Genomic DNA, 18,772 nt, shown 5'->3' on the forward strand with positions numbered 1-18,772 from the left:
AGCCTGCAGCTCATTCTATACACCTTATACACACAGCCTGCAGCTCATTCTATACACCTTATACACACAGCCTGCAGCTCATTCTATACACCTTATACACACAGCCTGCAGCTCATTCTATACACCTTATACACACAGCCTGCAGCTCATTCTATACACCTTATACACACAGCCTGCAGCTCATTCTATACACCTTATACACACAGCCTGCAGCTCATTCTATACACCTTATACACACAGCCTGCAGCTCATTCTATACACCTTATACACACAGCCTGCAGCTCATTCTATACACCTTATACACACAGCCTGCAGCTCATTCTATACACCTTATACACACAGCCTGCAGCTCATTCTATACACCTTATACACACAGCCTGCAGCTCATTCTATACACCTTATACACACAGCCTGCAGCTCATTCTATACACCTTATACACACAGCCTGCAGCTCATTCTATACACCTTATACACACAGCCTGCAGCTCATTCTATACACCTTATACACACAGCCTGCAGCTCATTCTATACACCTTATACACACAGCCTGCAGCTCATTCTATACACCTTATACACACAGCCTGCAGCTCATTCTATACACCTTATACACACAGCCTGCAGCTCATTCTATACACCTTATACACACAGCCTGCAGCTCATTCTATACACCTTATACACACAGCCTGCAGCTCATTCTATACACCTTATACACACAGCCTGCAGCTCATTCTATACAATATTTTCAATAATTTTGTGGCTCAAACAAAGTTTGTTTACATAAATGAAATTCTTTTTTGTTTCTTATACAAACAGTCTGTGGGTAATTTTATATAATTTAATAATTTTGTGCATTAAACATAGTTTGTGTACAGTGAACCATCAAAAAGCAAAAGTTTCACTATCTGTCATTCTAAAAATTTTCTGTAATTCGGAATATTTGGATATGGGAGACTCAACCAGTAATAAAAATGCCCGAGTAATCGGGACATAATGTATCTATTTGGATTTTGCTTGTAGAACACAATTGTAAATATGTTTCTCTTTATGCACAGTGAAACTATACGTGTTCTACTCATGAAAAGGCCGTAATAAAATAACAATGATTAAAGACAGTGTCAATAATAGCTACATATTAGACAAGAGTTGTCCGGTCAACATTAGTATCTCCTATTAGATGGTGGTCTGTAAGAACAACCTCCAGGTTACTCACCACACTCTACTCTTTGTTGCATGTTTCAACGGCATTAGTGGTCAATAGCGGGACATGCAGCATGTATAGCTGCGGTTTAAGCCAGTGGTTCCACCCACTGACGACCAGAGCGTTAATAGCTCAGAATGTTGCCGGACAGCTGCTGGATAGATCTGCAAAGCCACTTCTCACCCGTGGCACCTGTACATAAGAGCTGAGCCTCCCCTGTGCTGCCAATTCACCGCCTGCTATACGCCAGGACGCTGACTCCTCATTCTGAGCTATTACTGCTCTGGTCGTCAGTGGCTATACATCCTGGATGTCCCCCTATTAACCACTAATGCCGTTGAAACCTGCAACAAAGGGGGGAGAGTGGTGAGTAACCTGGAGGTTGTTCTTACAGACCACAATCAAATAGGAGATACTAATGTTGTCCGGACTACCCGATGTCCCTGGTGGTCTACTGGGAGCACAGGACTCAGTGCCTGGCCCCACTAATGGCCGTCCCAAGGGAGCCCCCTACCCTGGGGACAAAAAAGGACACTGCATCAGCAGGCCCCTACCGTGGCAGCCCTGGACATCCATTGGTACTGTCCCTGCTGACCGGCCGTGATGATCTTCAACAGCCCCCTCCGTGGAGTGACCTGACTCCGGCCGGGCACTTACGAAACTGAAGGTGCCTTGGCCTGGGGGCGGGGTATAGGAGAGGTGCCCCGGTGCATCCTGGGAGAATAAATTGAATTCTGTGGTGCCCGATGACTCACGCATCGCCTATACCTAAGGTATCCTGTGGATACCTTAGGGTATAGACACTGCAGTAGAGGGTCTATACCCTCTATAGACCCTCTACCCTCTGGATACCTTAGGGTGGACCCTGCAGTAGAAGGCTATATTTCTACTTCAGGGTCCATAGGGTATCCACAGGATACCTTGGGGTATAGGTGTGACGTCAGTCGCAGGGCACCAAAGAGTTAAGCTTTCAGCCTCCCAGGATGCACTAGGTCCCCCTCCTATACCCCGCCCCCGGGCCAAGGCACCTCAGTTTAGTTTGGTGCCCGGCCGGAGTCGGGTGCACCTGTTGGAGTGGGGGCTAGAAGAGCCCCTGAAGCTTTTTCTTCATGCAGCTGTGGCTGCACATCTGGATGAACAGCATGGACAGTCAGTCCTGACGTCCATGCTGTCTTCCCTACACCCCGCCGGTACCAGAACGCCGGTACTGATCTGGGGATGCTGGTGGGCGTCTGGGGTCACAGCTAGCGGTGACCCCAGATGCTCCGGACCATGGCCGGATTCAAGGGGGACAGAGGTAAGCAGCGGGGTCCCGCGGTGGGTCCCCGCTGATCACATGGTCCTAAGTCCCCAGGCAGGGGGCTCCCTGGGGACTGGCTGCAGCGTGGAGCCAGGCGACCAACCTGCGCTTCCACTACCCCCTGGGACAGCGGACCGCAGCAGAGCGGTAGCGCTGCGGCGTCCCAGGGGTTAAATGCATGCCAGGGGAGCGCGCCTTCCCTGTCTCACAGCCGGCGCCTCCCCCGCTGCACACAGCCCTCTCTGCACTGTGCTGACTGGTCCTGTGTCAGCGCTCCTCCCCCAGGCCAGCTTCTCTCTGCTCCTCGGCGGCCATCTTCTCTGCAACGCATGGTGAACGCTGCTGGAAGTCTGGAAGGAAGCATCGTGGTCTGGGTCCCCCCGCATACCTCTCCTCCGCTGTGGCTCAGGTCTGTGTATGCAGCGCTGTGTCCTACCAGGCCCTGTGTCTGTGTAGTTGAGTGATCAGCGCTGTTAGTGCAGGAATTGTTATTTCTCTGCATTGTATGTGACTGTGCTAGCGCTGCCTGTAACTTTTCTTCTCTAAACTGTCAGCTTTATTACTGTCCCTGTTCTTTCTGCTAAAGCCCTTGCGGTGCGGTGCTGCAGGGTGGTCTCTCGCCTATTTAATACTTAATTGGTGAGAGAGGTCACATACGTGGTGCCATCATGTCTGAAAGTGATTTTCCCCTCCGGCTACAGTGTACCACGTGCAAAGTACCGTTAGCGGAGGGGGAGGGTAGCGCGGAGGGCCTTTGCCGGCAGTGTTTGTCCATGGCGCGGCCTATTACGGTTACAGCACCGGTACAGGAGCCGCCCTGGGCTTGTTTCGCTCAGGCGTTAACAGCTTTAGTGGGCCAGTTAGCTCCGCAGCCCGCGTTTACTCCGATGGGTTTGTCCCAGCAGTCTGTGGTGTCGTCACCCATGCAGGGGTTCCCACGACAATTGGTGGTACCCCACAGTCTCCCTATTTCCCCGCTCCCGGGTTCTCAGGAGCCAGCGTGGGTTAACTCCCTGACGAGTTCTGTACAGCACTTGTCGGATGTGTTGCAAGGGGAGTCTGTGATGCGGCCTCATAAAAGGCCGGTGGCGTCTCTGTCCGCTCCTTATGAGGATGACGAAGGGACGTCTGATGATGGGGAGATTCTGGATCCTTACGATCAGGAACCTTTCCATACTAAGGACGCTGATGCTAAGTCCAAAGTATATATTCCTGGACTTATTCGGGCGGTCCGCACAGCCTTGGTGATTGAGGACGAAGTTCCCCCAGCGGCTAAATCTAAGTATGCCTTTTTCAAAGATGTGAAGGGCGATGCCACAGTCTTTCCTCTTTCGGGTCAGTTGGTGGACCATTTAGAGGAGGCGTGGAAACAACCTGGCAAAAGATACCAGCCGCAGAGACGCCTGGCGGTGGCTTATCCGTTCGCGGATAATTATTTTGCTAAGTGTGAATCCCCTCCACAGGTGGATTCTCACGTGACCCGTCTTGTCCGTAGTGCCACATTGCCGATGCCATCCATGTCCTCCCTTAAGGATGCTACGGACCGCAAGGTAGAAATCTGCCTGAAGTCCGCTTATTCCCTTGCAGGGGGGGCAGCACGGCCGGCTATGGCCATTTGCTGGGTTGCCAGAGCGATGGAGCGCTGGGCGGATTCATTAGAGGCTTCTTTTGAATCCGACTGTCCGGCCGAACAGGCGGAGTTGATTGGCAATCTCCGTGATTCGGCCACCTACATCAACGAGGCGGCTCTAGACATTAGTACTCTGGTGTCTAGAATTTCTTCAGCAGCGGTAGCTGCTCGTCGCACCTTGTGGCTGCGATCCTGGAAGGCGGACGCAGATCCAAGAAAGGTCTGGAAGCGTTGCCGTTTACCGGAGAAGTTCTCTTCGGTCCGGATCTGGATAAGATTGTGGCCACGCTGGCGGCAGCCAAATCTGCTTGTCTCCCGTCGGCCGCTGCTCCTTCTGGTTCTGGACCATCGTCCTTTCGGTCATCTAGGGCCCAGGGCAGGCCCAAACCACAGTCGTTTCCTCGACAGGCTGGCCCTAAGAAATCGGTCAAGCCCCGGAAACAGGCATGGAGTACCAGACGTCCGGCCCCCAAGCCAGATGACAAGCCTGCGGCTTGACGGTCCGGGTCTCCCCTTGGGGGATCCCAGGGTGGGAGGCCGCCTGCTGCAGTTCTCCCGGTGTTGGTCGTTCACTACGACAGACACTTGGGTTCTGGAGGTGGTCTCTCACGGGTACGCCCTCTCCTTCCGGCACAGACCCCCGGCTCGATTCTTCACCACGGGTCTACCATCAGACCGGAACAAGGCTACAGAGCTGCGGAAGGTATTGCACACTATGCTCCAGGCTGGAGTTATAGTGCCTGTTCCATTCTCCCAGAGGGGCCAGGGTTTCTATTCAAATCTATTTTTGGTACAGAAACCCAATTGGTCATATCGTCCGATTCTCAACCTCAAAGCACTCAACAAGTCTTTGCGGGTCCCGAATTTTCGGATGGAGACCCTACGGTCCATCATTCTGGCGCTGGAACCTGGGGACTACATGGTGTCATTGGACATACAGGACGCTATGGCGGTCATGGCGGCTTCTCTGCGGCTGCAAGGAGTCCGCATGTTGCCGTACTTGGACGACCTGTTATTGGTGGCAGGATCTCCAGAGCTCCTGTTACACCACTTGGACCTGACCATTGCACTGCTGCAACGGCACGGCTGGCTAATCAACTGGCAGAAGTCCACTCTAATCCCGTCTCGGAGGATTCTGCATCTTGGAGCCTTATTGGACTCGGGACAGCAAAGGATCTTCGTGACGGAGGACAAGATCTCTGCTTTACAGTCAAGGGTGCGCAGTTGTCTGCACAGCCGCCGGGTGTCCTTACACTCGGCGATGAGGTTACTGGGCTCCATGGTGTCGGTGTTCGACATGGTGGAATACGCCCAGTTTCACTCCAGACCTCTGCAGCACCTGATCCTGTCCAAGTGGAACGGGCTGCCTCAGTCTCTGAAGTTCCAGACGATTGTGCTCACCCCGGAGGTTCGCCTGTCCCTTGCGTGGTGGTTAAAGACGACCCACCTCAACAAGGGACGTCCGTTCTGGGTTCCAAATTGGGTCCTGTTGACAACGGACGCCAGTCTTCGGGGCTGGGGAGCAGTTTCGGGTCCACACTTGTTCCAGGGCAGGTGGACACCGACAGAAGCGGAGCTTCCAATAAATATCTTGGAACTCCGTGCGGTCTTCAATGCTCTCCTGCAGGCACAGCGGTTTCTCCAGGGTCACCCGGTGCAGGTCCAGTCGGACAATGCTACCACCGTGGCCTACATAAACAGGCAAGGAGGAACTCGCAGTCGGGCGGCTCTCGTAGAGGTCTCTCGGATCCTGGTTTGGGCGGAGCGCAATCTTCCGGCCATATCAGCGGTCTTCATCCCGGGAGTGCTAAATTGGGAGGCGGACTTTCTAAGTCGCCAGGAAGTTCATCCAGGGGAATGGTCCCTGCACCCGGACGTTTTTCAACTACTGGTGGACAGGTGGGGTCTTCCAGAAATCGACCTCATGGCGTCCCGGCACAACAACAAGTTGCCGGTGTACGGGTCTCGCACAAGAGACGAAGGGGCGTCTCTGGTGGATGCTCTGTCCGTCCGGTGGACGTTCAGGTTCGCATACCTGTTCCCTCCGGTCTCCCTTCTTCCACGGGTAATCCGGAAATTCAAACAGGAAGGAGGGACGCTCCTGTTGATAGCTCCCGCGTGGCCCAGACGGCACTGGTTCTCAGACCTTCAGGGTCTGTCCGTGGACAGTCCTCTGCGGTTGCCGCTACGACCGGACCTTCTGTCTCAGGGTCCTTGTCTTCACCCGGACCTGACTCGGCTGTCTTTGGCGGCGTGGCTGTTGAGACGGCCATGCTGAGGTCCTGGGGGTTTTCCAGCTCTGTGGTGCGTACCATGTTACGAGCTCGGAAACCGTCTTCCGCGAGGATATACCATCGCGTGTGGCATACGTTCTTCCAGTGGTGTCGACCGAGAGGTTATGCACCGCGGGAGTTTCGTCTGTCTCGGATTCTCGCCTTCCTGCAAGCGGGACTAGATCATGGGCTTCGCCTTGCTTCTTTGAAGGTACAGGTTTCGGCCCTATCTGTCTGGTTTCACCGTAGGATTGCTACAATCCCGGATGTGCGCACCTTTACGCAAGGTGTTCTCCGTATTCAGCCGCCCTTTGTTCCACCTGTGGCGCCTTGGGATTTGGCTGTGGTCCTGAGGGCTCTCCAAGGACCGCCGTTTGAACCACTGGGCTCAGTGGATATTAAATGGCTAACAGCTAAGACTGTTTTCCTTCTGGCCGTTGCTTCAGCCAGACGTGTTTCTGAGTTAGGGGCTCTTTCTTGTAGACCCCCTTTCTTGGTTTTTCATGGGAACAGGGCAGTGCTCCGCACTCGGCCCGAGTTTCTTCCCAAAGTTGTTTCCCAGTTTCATGTTAACGAGGAAATAGTTGTTCCGGCCTTTAACTCACCGGGTCTTTCCGTGGGTGAGGCCTCTTTGGATGTTGTGCGGGCCTTAAGGACTTATGTTGACCGCACTTCTTTGTTTAGGAAGTCGGACGCTTTGTTGTCCTCTATGGCTTCTGTAAAAAGGGTTGGCCTGCTTCAAAGCAAACTTTGGCAGCCTGGATCCGTATGGCTATTTCTGAAGCTTCTCTTCATGAAGGCCTACCGGTCCCTCCTTCTCTGAAGGCTCCTTCCACTAGGTCTGTGGGTCCTTCGTGGGCAGCTCGACGTGGTGCCTCGGCAGTTCAGATCTGCAAGGCTGCTACGTGGTCTTCTGTCCATACCTTCGTGAGGTATTACAGGTTTGACACCTTCGCCTCTCAGGATGCTTCCTTCGGGCGGCGGATTCTCCTTTCTGCACAGGAGCGTCCCCACCCTTAAAGGATACTGCTTTGGGACATCCCCAAGGTATCCTGTGGATACCCTATGGACCCTGAAGTAGAAAATATGAGATATGGTAAGAACTTACCCTTGTTATCTCTATTTCTACGAAGTCCATAGGGTTCCACAGGACTCCCGCCCTGTCGCACCTGTGCTGCAGATGGGCTTTGCTCTGGTCACCGGTTTTCCGTCTCCCTCTGGTGAGAATGTGATTCTTGTATGTGTCCAGATCTTTGTTCTCTCTCTTCCTTCTCCTCCTCCGGCCTATGGCTTGGTAACTAACTGAGGTGCCTTGGCCCGGGGGCGGGGTATAGGAGGGGGACCTAGTGCATCCTGGGAGGCTGAAAGCTTAACTCTTTGGTGCCCTGCGACTGACGTCACACCTATACCCCAAGGTATCCTGTGGAACCCTATGGACTTCGTAGAAATAGAGATAACAAGGGTAAGTTCTTACCATATCTCATATTTTTTTTTATAAAATATGAACTATGTCTGTTATCACGGTATACGAATCTCTCTCTATCTATATCTATATCTATATATATATATATATATATATATATATATATATATATATATATATACATATACATATACATATACATATACATACAGATATGTAGTAAAGACGCCACTCTTGAGACTGGACAGCTTCAAATAATGACCATGACAATAGTCGTAATGTAAATCGACGTTTCAGGGACAACTCCCTTTTATCAAGACTTAAAAATACACAAACAGACAAAGAATAAATACCTGTGGAAGACACCAACGTGACTGTGAACTCACCACAGCACCCAGTCGGAGATCTGATGACGTCACTGGTGCGACCCCGCACCCACGTTACAGACGCATCCAAGGGGCGTGGCCAAACTACGTGAACCATCACCATGGTGAACATAAACACAAAATGCTGCAAAAGACCTGAAGGGAAAAACGGGGTATTAAAGCCTATGATAAATAACATAATCACAGCCGAGTGCAACCCTCGGTGTATGGTAAAGTAATAATCTGAAAAGCGAAAACTCATCAATATAAACAACTGGTAGTCTGAATATAAACTACATAACAGTGATGAGGCTATATGAAAGATTACATCATTAAACTGTAATCGAAACAAATATAATAAAAAAATTAAAGTACACAGTCTAGGAGCATGGACATTAAGCTAATAGATAACCTAGGTGCACTACATGAAGAAGCACAACATGCACCGTATAGTAAAGATCTATAATAGATCCAGAAATAACAATACAGACAAACTACAAAAAACACGTAAATGAAATGGCCTCATTCAATCCGAATGGTTGAATAGTTTGAAGAATATGTATCCATTTAGTCTCTCTGTAGGAGTATACGTCCACGATCACCTCCTCTAGCATTAGGGGGAATCCAATCGATCATCTTGTAGCGAATCGTGGACAAATTGTGCTGGTGTTCCCGAAAGTGACGGGCCACTGGTAGTTCAGTACCTTTACCATCCAAAGCTGCACGTATACTGGACCTGTGGCGCGCCATCCGCTCCTTCATTTGTCTGGTAGTCTTGCCCAAGTATAATAGACCACATGGGCATCTGATAAAATACACCACATATCTGCTGGAGCAGGTAAGTGGGTATTTTATATCATATTTTTTACCCGACCTAGGATGATGAAAATAACTGCCAGTTTCCAGATAGCTGCAAGTTATGCAACCTGTGCAGCGGTAATTTCCAGGTTTCTTGGTTAAAAAATGTATTGGTCTCGCTATTGTATGAAGAGATATGTCATTCTGGACCACAACATCTTTGATGTTCCTACCCCGACGATATGATGGTAAAATATTGGTGTTACATAAGGTTGGTAAAGACCTGTCATTAGATATGATAGGCCAGATAGATTTAGCTTTTTTCATCAAAATGTGGCTAACAGAGGAAAACTCTTGAGTCCACACTATTTTGTTAGATTGATGTACTTTCTCAGTTGATGCTAATGCTTCAGATCTAGTCATCGCTAATACTTTGTTTTTGGCCTCATGTAACGTTTTATAATGATATCCCCGCTTGAGGAATTTGAGAATCATCTCATCTATTTGTCGGAGGGCATCACTTGACTCACTGCAAATACGCCAAATGCGTAATAATTGTGAATAAGGGAGACCGTTCTTAAGGGCCGGAGGATGGTAACTGCCACATTGAAGAATAGTATTTCTGTCTGTAGGTTTGTAAAAAATGGTGGTACAAATCTGTAGCGAATCAGTGACAGACACCAAAACGTCCAAGAAATGTACTGAATCAAAACTGCTGGTATACGTAAATTTGATGGGTGAATCAGTAACATTAATGGCATCCATCATATTAGCAAAGTGACTTTGTGTCCCTGTCCAACAGAGAAAGATGTCATCTATATACCTGCAGTACCCTGTGATGTATCTGGAGATATTGGTATCCATCAAAAATAGTTGTCTTTCAATTTCAAACATGAAAATGTTTGCGTAACTGGGAGCTACACAAGATCCCATGGCACAACCTGATCGTTGTAGAAAAAAATTGCCATCAAATAGAAAATAGTTACGCGACAGAGTTAATTCCAGGAGTCGTATAAAGAATTCTATATTCGGGCCCGCATAATCACTGTTATCTGTAATAAATCTCTTAACCGCTGCAATTCCCAAATGATGCGGTATACTAGTATACAAACTAGTCACATCAATGGTACATAATAATTGCCGAGATGGTAAAGGTGTCATTTCATTTAACTTGTGTAAGAAAGTAGTAGTGTCCTTTAAGAAAGTCGACTGTTTTTGTACTAAAGGCTGTAGGAAGAAATCTAAGTATTGTGAGATCACATAGAATAGCGAGTCTCGTGCCGCAATAATGGGTCTACCGGGTGGTCTTATTGCGTTTTTATGCAATTTAGGAATTGTATAAAGGACCGGAATCTTAGGCCATTCTTGTGTAAGGGCAACTCTGGTTTTGTGGGTGATAATGGATCCCAGTACAGCCGATTCAAGAATTTTATCTAATTCTGTTTTAAATGTTGCTGTAAAGATCATGAGAAAGTTTCTCATAAACACTGGAATTGGCCAGTTGTTGATAAATCTCATGCTTGTAATGTGTCAAGTCTTGGATCACGATCCCACCACCCTTATCCGCCGGGCGGATAACTATGTCTTTATATTGACCCAGATTTTTAAGGGCTACTCTCTCCTTACGGGATAAATTAGAGTGAACTGCAGAATGAGACGCACTGTGTTCATTGATGGTCGTGTCCATAAACTCTGAAAAAGCTTTAATATTGACATTGGACGAGAATGGTGTAAAGGTAGATTTTTTATAGATGGGCAAAGATTCCATCTGTGCAGATGTGGATCCAAAATGTTCCAACAATTTGACTCTCCTTTCGAATTTAAAGAGATCTACTTTACTTTGGAAGACATTAGGTGGCTGCGTTGGAACAAATGATAGGCCTTTATTGAGGACCTGTCTCTCATCTGTAGAGAGAATGCGTGCTGACAAATTGAAAACTGAATATTTTTCTTGGCCTGCCGCGACCACTGCCCCCCGCGCCTGGTGCAGGTTCTTGTGTAAGGTCCAACGTGGCCCTCGTTGCCACCCCTAAAGGGAGTTGTCCCTGAAACGTCGATTTACATTACGACTATTGTCATGGTCATTATTTGAAGCTGTCCAGTCTCAAGAGTGCCGTCTTTACATATCTGCATGTTGAATTCTTTGGAAAGGCACCGGAGTAGTTGCAGTTTATTTAGGAGTGCCGGTATTTTGGATCTATATATGCTTACATTACATTACATCCCTGTGCACCCGGCAACAGTCCAGGGATCCTAGCAGGGACCCCGGAAGCCCGCCGAGATCCCCGGATCAGTACCGGAGTCTCTGCGCCGTCGGGGTGGCGCAGTGGCAGCCCTGGACATCCATTGGTACTGTCCCTGCTGACCGGCCGTGATGATCTTCAACAGCCCCCTCCGTGGAGTGACCTGACTCCGGCCAGGCACTTACGAAACTGAAGGTGCCTTGGCCTGGGGGCGGGGTATAGGAGAGGTGCCCCGGTGCATCCTGGGAGAATAAATTGAATTCTGTGGTGCCCGATGACTCACGCATCGCCTATACCTAACGTATCCTGTGGATACCTTAGGGTATAGACACTGCAGTAGATGGTCTATACCCTCTATAGACCCTCTACCCTCTGGATACCTTAGGGTGGACCCTGCAGTAGAAGGCTATATTTTTTTATAAAATATGAACTAGAATAAATATATATATATATATGAGAGAGGATTAAACCAAAGCACTTCAATCTGCCATAAAACTGTGGGTTTATTGGAAAGTAACTTTGTTTAGCACTGTGGAAAAAACGGAGAGATGAGTCTAATATATGGCTATTATTGACACTGTCTTTTATCATTGTTTTATTACTGCCTTTTCATGAGCAGAGAACGTATAGTTACTTTGCATGAAGAGAAAAATATTTACAATTGTGTTGAGAATCCAAATGGCTACATTGTGTCCTGATTACTCATGAGCAGTTTATTGTAGGAATTTACAAGAGTTTGCTTGTTTACATATATATATATTTGCTATAGTTCGTTCTTCTGAATAAATTGTGGAAATGTATTTAATGTACAATCCTGGCTCAATATATTTTATTATATACACTAAACAAGGTCAGCACGATCCATATCTCTTTAAGCCGTGAAATGACACATGTAGGAGCAGCATACAGCAATAAAATGACAGACTGGGTAAGACGAGAACACAGGGTGAGGTCAGGGCAACTCACTATCATGTGGTGTAAGTGGCAGAGAGGGGAAGAGTTTCCACACTCGATGAGCCCGTACACAAGGTAACGTGAGCATACAGTACAGGAAGCTAGTGAGGAAATGCCCCTTTCCCTTTTAGCCACGCTTTTTTGCGCTCTTTCCTGACCACCTCTGAGGTTAAAGAATGCAGCGCTCTTCTTCCTCTTGTTTCCTCCCCGCTCCCCCTTGTTAATGTTACCCTGCTTGTAGTATTAATAAATATCCATGTCATTACCTGTTGGGTGTACTGTACTCATTACCTGTTAGGTGTATTGTACTGTATAGAACTGCTAATAAATGTGTCTTGCCTCCCTGCTAGGTATCGAGGGGAGTGATGATGAAGCTCTAGCATCAGGGGAGCAGGATGAGGAGCTCAGCCGCTGGGAGCAGGAACAGATAAGGAAAGGCATTAGCATACCACAGGCATGTATTCTCAGTCACTCTTTACATCTCGCTCACTCCCCGATCGCCTTTAGTTCCTAAATCGGTCACTCATTATACGTTATTGTGCGATCACTCCTCAAAGAGAAGCCTGTACCCGCCATCATGTACGATGCCTACTTTGGGGGCTTTTAAAGTTGCAGAAGCACTGACGGAAGGATGGTGCAGTGTCTCGGCCAGACCTATACAGAGTACTGTACCGTCCCTCATTCTGAATGGAAAATACTGATCTGCCTCGGGTACCGTTAGATCTACTCTGCTGTACAAGTCTGATTAGTCTTTATGCACAACTTAACCTTTTTGAGCCTTTTTATGTTATTCATAAATTAGGGAAGGAAAGGTCCCAAGGGCACATAATTACTTAAAAGAAACTTGTGATTTCATCAGCTCTAAATGCAGATATATTAAGTATATTTGATATTATTTTGACTATAGAAGGCAAACTACTTGAAGCCAGTTTGGTATAACTTTGTGTAGCATTGACAGGGTGTTAATACATTCTTTTTTTTTTTTTCCCAGGTTCAACCACTCCAGCACACAGAAGCAAATAATTTGTTCTACCCCAGCACCTACCAGGGAATACCCTACGCTTCCTCTTACAATGTCCCTTACACCTACTCTGCCTATGGAGCCGCTGAGACAAAATCTCAAAAACCTGATAGTTCTGTCACTTTCAAAACTCCCAGTAATGAGATGACTCCTGTTACTATTGATTTGGTAAAGAAACAGCTTAAAGACAGGTAGGACAGACTCTCTTTCTCTTTTTTGGGGAGTACCACAGGCTGTCAGTTTCCCTGGCTCATGTTGTGTGGGGCCAGGAACGTAAAACCTGTTGTGTAACGCCAATGAACTGCTGGAAGAACCTGGATGGAAATGAAGAATTGAGCAAATCCCTCGGAGAAGTATAAAAAACCGTAGCGAAGTGAGATTGCGTTCTGTGCCAGAAACTCAGGGCTGTGTCAGTGCGACTTTTTGGACAGTTGCACATAGAGGCCAATATTATATCAAGGAGAGATGACTTTTCAGTCCAGTGGGCCACAGGTATACAGGGCTTAAACCTTAAAAGACCAGCACAAAGTGTCTACTGTGTGTGCAACTCAAGAATTGGATATAAAAATGAAAAAAGCTTATCGGTTTTCTGTCTGTCATTTTTGGAAAATCTATGGCTTAAGGGGGGAGATGTATCGCACCTATGAGAGAGGTAAAGTGGGAAGTCGTCCATAGCAACCAATCAGCTGTTAGCAGTCTTTAAAACGACAGTGAGAAGCCTATTGGTTGCGATGGGCAACTTCTACACTCTCTCCCCAATGTATGATACTGTACATCTCCCCCCTTTAAGTATCCAGACAGCTATTATTAACAGCAACTAATGTAATTGATACGTTTTCATAATGCGTAATCACATAGGTCCGTAGTATCCTATATCTGTTATGTCAGTAAGATGCTTATATAAGCTGCAGAAATATAAAGTGCAATTTAATTTTTTATTTTTTTAATGACCATTCTAATGTGATATTGTGCCAGCATTAATATATTATTATATATTCTCCATATATCCAATATTCTCTTAAGAATTATTAAACCCTGTAAGAGTATGGTAAGAGCATTTTCACCTGCTCCCAGTCTATACAAGTCAAATATGACACCACTTGTTTTTTGTTTGTCAAGTATTAAAGCCCCAGTTTAGAATGAACAGTATAAATGTTACTTTTATATCTTTATAAGCTTTATACAGATTTACTAACGAGGGCCGGAGAGAAAAATGCTTCTGACCAGGATCCAGAGGCGTCACTAGGGTTGGTGTCCCCTGGTGTTGTAACTCATGGTATCAAACGACCCCGTCCCCCCCCATCCCTAAGGCCCCCCTATTTTTTAATTAAATAGAGGGACAAACGCAGGAATCTCCTGGATTTGTTTTTAATTTTTATACACGCATATAGATATACACACATATTGCAAACATGCTTGCCTTGCAGCAGATCTGATGGGGGCAGGACCTGGCAGGCTGGCGCGACCATGTTAATGGACCCCACCCCCTCACAGCAAAATGCCACGTGTTGCGGGTCAGTCGGGAGGGAGCGGGGCCAAATGATGCGATTTTAATGGATTTGTGTCATATTTGCTCCATATTGACCCGCGAAACGCGGAAATTTCCCGCAAGGGGGTGGGGCTTAAGAACATGGTGCTGCCCTGTGCTCCAGTCTGTCAGGGGGTTTTGCCAGGGCATGAGTGTGCGGCTTTTGGTGTTACCCCCTTGGAGGGTGACACCCGGTGCTGCCTGCATCCCACTAGTGACGCCACTGCCAGGATCCCTTCAGTTTTCCTGGAGAAGATTAAATGATTAAAAGTTTGTTTTCTTGTTGTCAGTGCAGCTGGGAATGTTGCTTTTAATGGAACAGAGTTGAGAAGCATCAGCTGCCATTCTTATAGCTCGTAGACAACTGGCTCTAATATATTTATACTTGTGTAGCTGCTATTTTATGCCGCTCATTTACTTTTTAAGCAGTTCAATTAATACATAACATATAGTGCTCTCTATATGTTCTCTAGCTGCCGTGTTATGTTTGGCCTATCCACATGTGATTGTTTAATAATGGAAATGGTAATTAAATCCATTTACTTAGTAGATGGCTGTTCCCAATACACTATGCTACATACCCACTTGCAACTGTTTTATGCCACATGTAGGCTCCGCACGATGGAGGAAACTCATGAAGCAAACCTGGAACTTTATGAGAAGCACGAGAAAAGTCGGGAAGACTCCAATAACGCAATTAACCGCCTGGAAGGGTGTTCTGGGGGCAACGGTGAACGGTATCAGTTCTTGCAAGAAATGCGTGGGTATGTCCAAGACTTGCTTGAGTGTTTCCGTGAAAAGGTAAGAATGCAATGATTTATAGCTCTTTCTATGCCAAAGCGAAAAACGTTCCAGGTTCCTTTTTGTTTTTGCATCAGTAAAACCTGAATTTTCAAGTTGTGCAAAAATGGTCCCGTGTTTGCCTAACAATCCCTTTGCTTCCTGTTCCAATCGTAACCATGACAATGTACCCATTGATTTAAGCCAATGTTTTCTTGACACTGTGCTCCTGATGCTTCAAAATGTGATATTTTGGTAAAGAGTGGTCAATGAGTGGATGCGATAAAGCTTTATTGTGATAGTAGTAGCCGGCTGTACTGGATCCACCTCTTTACAGTGGACATTTATGTCTTGTGCTTTGTGCCACATGTAGACATCTACATGGTTTTTAATTTTCTGAGTTGCGTCATTTTCATGCATTTCATGTAGTCATTTTGGACAATATATATATATATATATATATATATATATATATATATATATATATATGCAAAGAATCAGCGGCACTCCTGGACTGGTATCATAAGCAAAAAAAGGGTTTAATACATGCCAAACTGCCGACGTTTCAGAGCCAGACACGGCCCTTTTCTCAAGGCTGGCATAACAATATTAAATATATATTTAATATTGTTATGCCAGCCTTGAGAAAAGGGCCGTGTCTGGCTCTGAAACGTCGGCAGTTTGGCATGTATTAAACCCTTTTTTTGCTTATGATACCAGTCCAGGAGTGCCGCTGATTCTTTGCATGAATATTGGACACTTACAGAAGGCACCCTGGCACATATCTCTATTATTTTTTGAGTGCCGGTTCACCCTTGGAATAAATAAATATATATATATATATATAAAAGCATATATATATTATGATAGAGACCAGAGGAGTCTTTATTTTTATCTATGCATTTAAGAAGTCTGATTATCTTGTATTACAGTGTTTGTGTGGATAATTGTATGTAGCTGCAGTGCGCCCCTTTTGTGTCCTTGAACATTTTAAAGGCCAATCGGCACCTATAAGCCGGCAAACACATCCAGTCCATATGTACGTGCAGAGCCGTTGGATGTCAGGGCGGATGGTAAAGCAGCCGCACTAATGGTCCCCTGCCAGATGTGGCAGTAGTGGTGCAGTACGTGCATGGTCAGATATGACGGGTGAAGTAGCCCTGACGTTATTACAGACTTTGGCTCTTGGACAGTTGTGTCAGAATTACTCTGTTTTTTTTTATCTGTCCATTAATTGGCATTTGAAGACAATGCAGATTGAGTCAGTATAAAAGGCCTTAACTGATTCCAATTATAAATATATATATATAGTGTATGTATATATATATGTGTGTGTGTGTATATATATATATATATATATATATATATATATATATATATGTGTGTGTGTATGTATGTGTGTATATATATATATATATATATATATATATATATATATATATATATATATTGTGCACGCAGATATTCCCGCACGGAGTAAACTCTTCCCATGCAGCAAAGGGGGCAGACTCGATGCCTTTCCAGGTGTTTTTGGCTCTGTGTCCTGCAGTCGGTGCTGTCACATGAGATCTCGTTTGCCATTAAAGACTAGCTTCCACAACCTTTTGAGACCATTCTTATTCTTCAAGATCAAGTACCATATATACCCGAGTATAAGTCAACCCGAATATAAGCCGAGGTACCTAATTTTACCACAAAAAACTGGGAAAACTTATTGACTGGAGTATAAGCCTAGGGTGGGAAATGCAGCAGCTACTGGTAGTAATCCCCCCCTGGTAGTGCCCCCAGTATTAACCCCCCCTGGTAATGCCCCCAGTAGCAACATCCCCCCTGGTAGTGCCTCCAGTATTCCCCCCCCCCCCCCTGGTAGTGCCCCCAGTAGCAACATCCCCCCCCTGGTAGTTCCCCCATTATTAATCCCCCCCCCCCCCTCTGGTAGTGCCCCCAGTAGCGATATCCCCCCCTGGTAGTACCCCCCGGTAGAAAGAAATGTAAAAAAAAAAAACACTTACCTGTAACCCCGCTCCTGGTCCCGACGCTGCTACAGGCTCCTCCGCCGCTTTGCATAATGGGAGAGACGTCGTCATGACGACGTCTCTCCCATTACCCACTGCGGGAGCCGGAAGATGGCTCCCGCAGTGGGAGCAGCAGTAGCCGTTGAGAGTCTGACAGACTCTCAGCGGCTGCTGATTACACCAAACACATAGCTGCCGGCTCCGGCGGCTGTGTGTTTAGCAGTGTGTAGCGCGCGCTACACACGCGGTGCAGGCTGTGTCACAGTGACAGTCTGCACCGCGGCCCGCATGGTACGCTACTCAGCAGCGTACCATGCGGGCATGACTCTAGTATAAGCCGAGGGGGTGCTTTTTCAGCACAAAAAAATGTGCTGAAAAACTCGGCTTATACTCGAGTATATACGGTAACTTGCATTTTAAAGTTATGATCCAGTGTCAACATACGCTCCCAGTCAAACTATTAACTGTATCTATAAATCAGCGCAAAGTGGCGCAGGTAGTCATAGCCACCAATCACGTTCTGTAGCTTCTCTAATGCAGACAAGGATCTGGTTACAAAATACCATCTCTCCTTTTGCACCAGTTATCTTTCCCCCACTTGTGGTTTATTTTCATTTTAAAGCCTGTTTTGCTAAGTCAGAAACAAATTGGGGGAAAGGGAGAGATAAATTACTGAGCACAGCACATTTCATTACGGTAATAGTGTTCATTCTAGCACTCGCCATCTGTCCGAACCCGTGCAGTTCCTCTTTCCTGCCTTGGGGTGCCGCACTGTGCTCTGGTGCTTCTAGCACACTCTGGTCTCTTCTATATTTCAGCAGTTTGCTGCATTAGCTCAGAGGTTTCGAAACGCGGTCCTAAGGGCATCTTAACAGTCCAGGTTTTAAGGAAATCCATGCTTGACCACAGGTAACTTAAATACTATCTCAGTCAGTTTGATTTAACGAACACTGCTCAACCATCTCTAAAACCTGAACTGTTGGGGAGCTTTGAAGACTGCGTTTGGGAAACATCTGCGTTAGCTAAATGTGCTAGAAGCACCAGAGCAAAGAGCGCCGCCCCAGGCAGAAAAGAGGAACTGCATGGGTTGTGACAGGTGAAGGGTGCTAGACTGAACACTAGGTAAGCCTTAGTTAGTCTTCTGGGCTTGTAGAGTTCCAGCGGGATTTGGCCATCTTTAATGATTTGTATTTCCCGGTAGGTGCTGCCTTTATGTGCTTTTTCAGTGCTCTTCCATGATCTAT

The 18,772-nt window shown here is 46.8% G+C and overlaps 1 protein-coding gene across 1 annotated transcript in view; it reads left to right on the forward strand.

The window, feature by feature from the left end:
• The window catches only part of PAXBP1 (PAX3 and PAX7 binding protein 1), a 43,730-nt gene that overhangs the window by 9,714 nt on the left and 15,244 nt on the right, over positions 1–18,772 (forward strand). Inside the window, exons 5-7 of the mRNA XM_088461686.1 lie at positions 12,535–12,638; positions 13,176–13,396; positions 15,345–15,534. Of these exons, the coding sequence (XP_088317812.1) occupies positions 12,535–12,638; positions 13,176–13,396; positions 15,345–15,534 (515 nt within the window). The remainder of the gene's footprint in view (positions 1–12,534; positions 12,639–13,175; positions 13,397–15,344; positions 15,535–18,772) is intronic.

Source organism: Taudactylus pleione, unplaced genomic scaffold (genome assembly GCF_031769625.1).
Source record: "Taudactylus pleione unplaced genomic scaffold, aTauple2 ptg001086l, whole genome shotgun sequence".
Taxonomy (NCBI): Eukaryota; Metazoa; Chordata; class Amphibia; order Anura; family Myobatrachidae; genus Taudactylus; species Taudactylus pleione.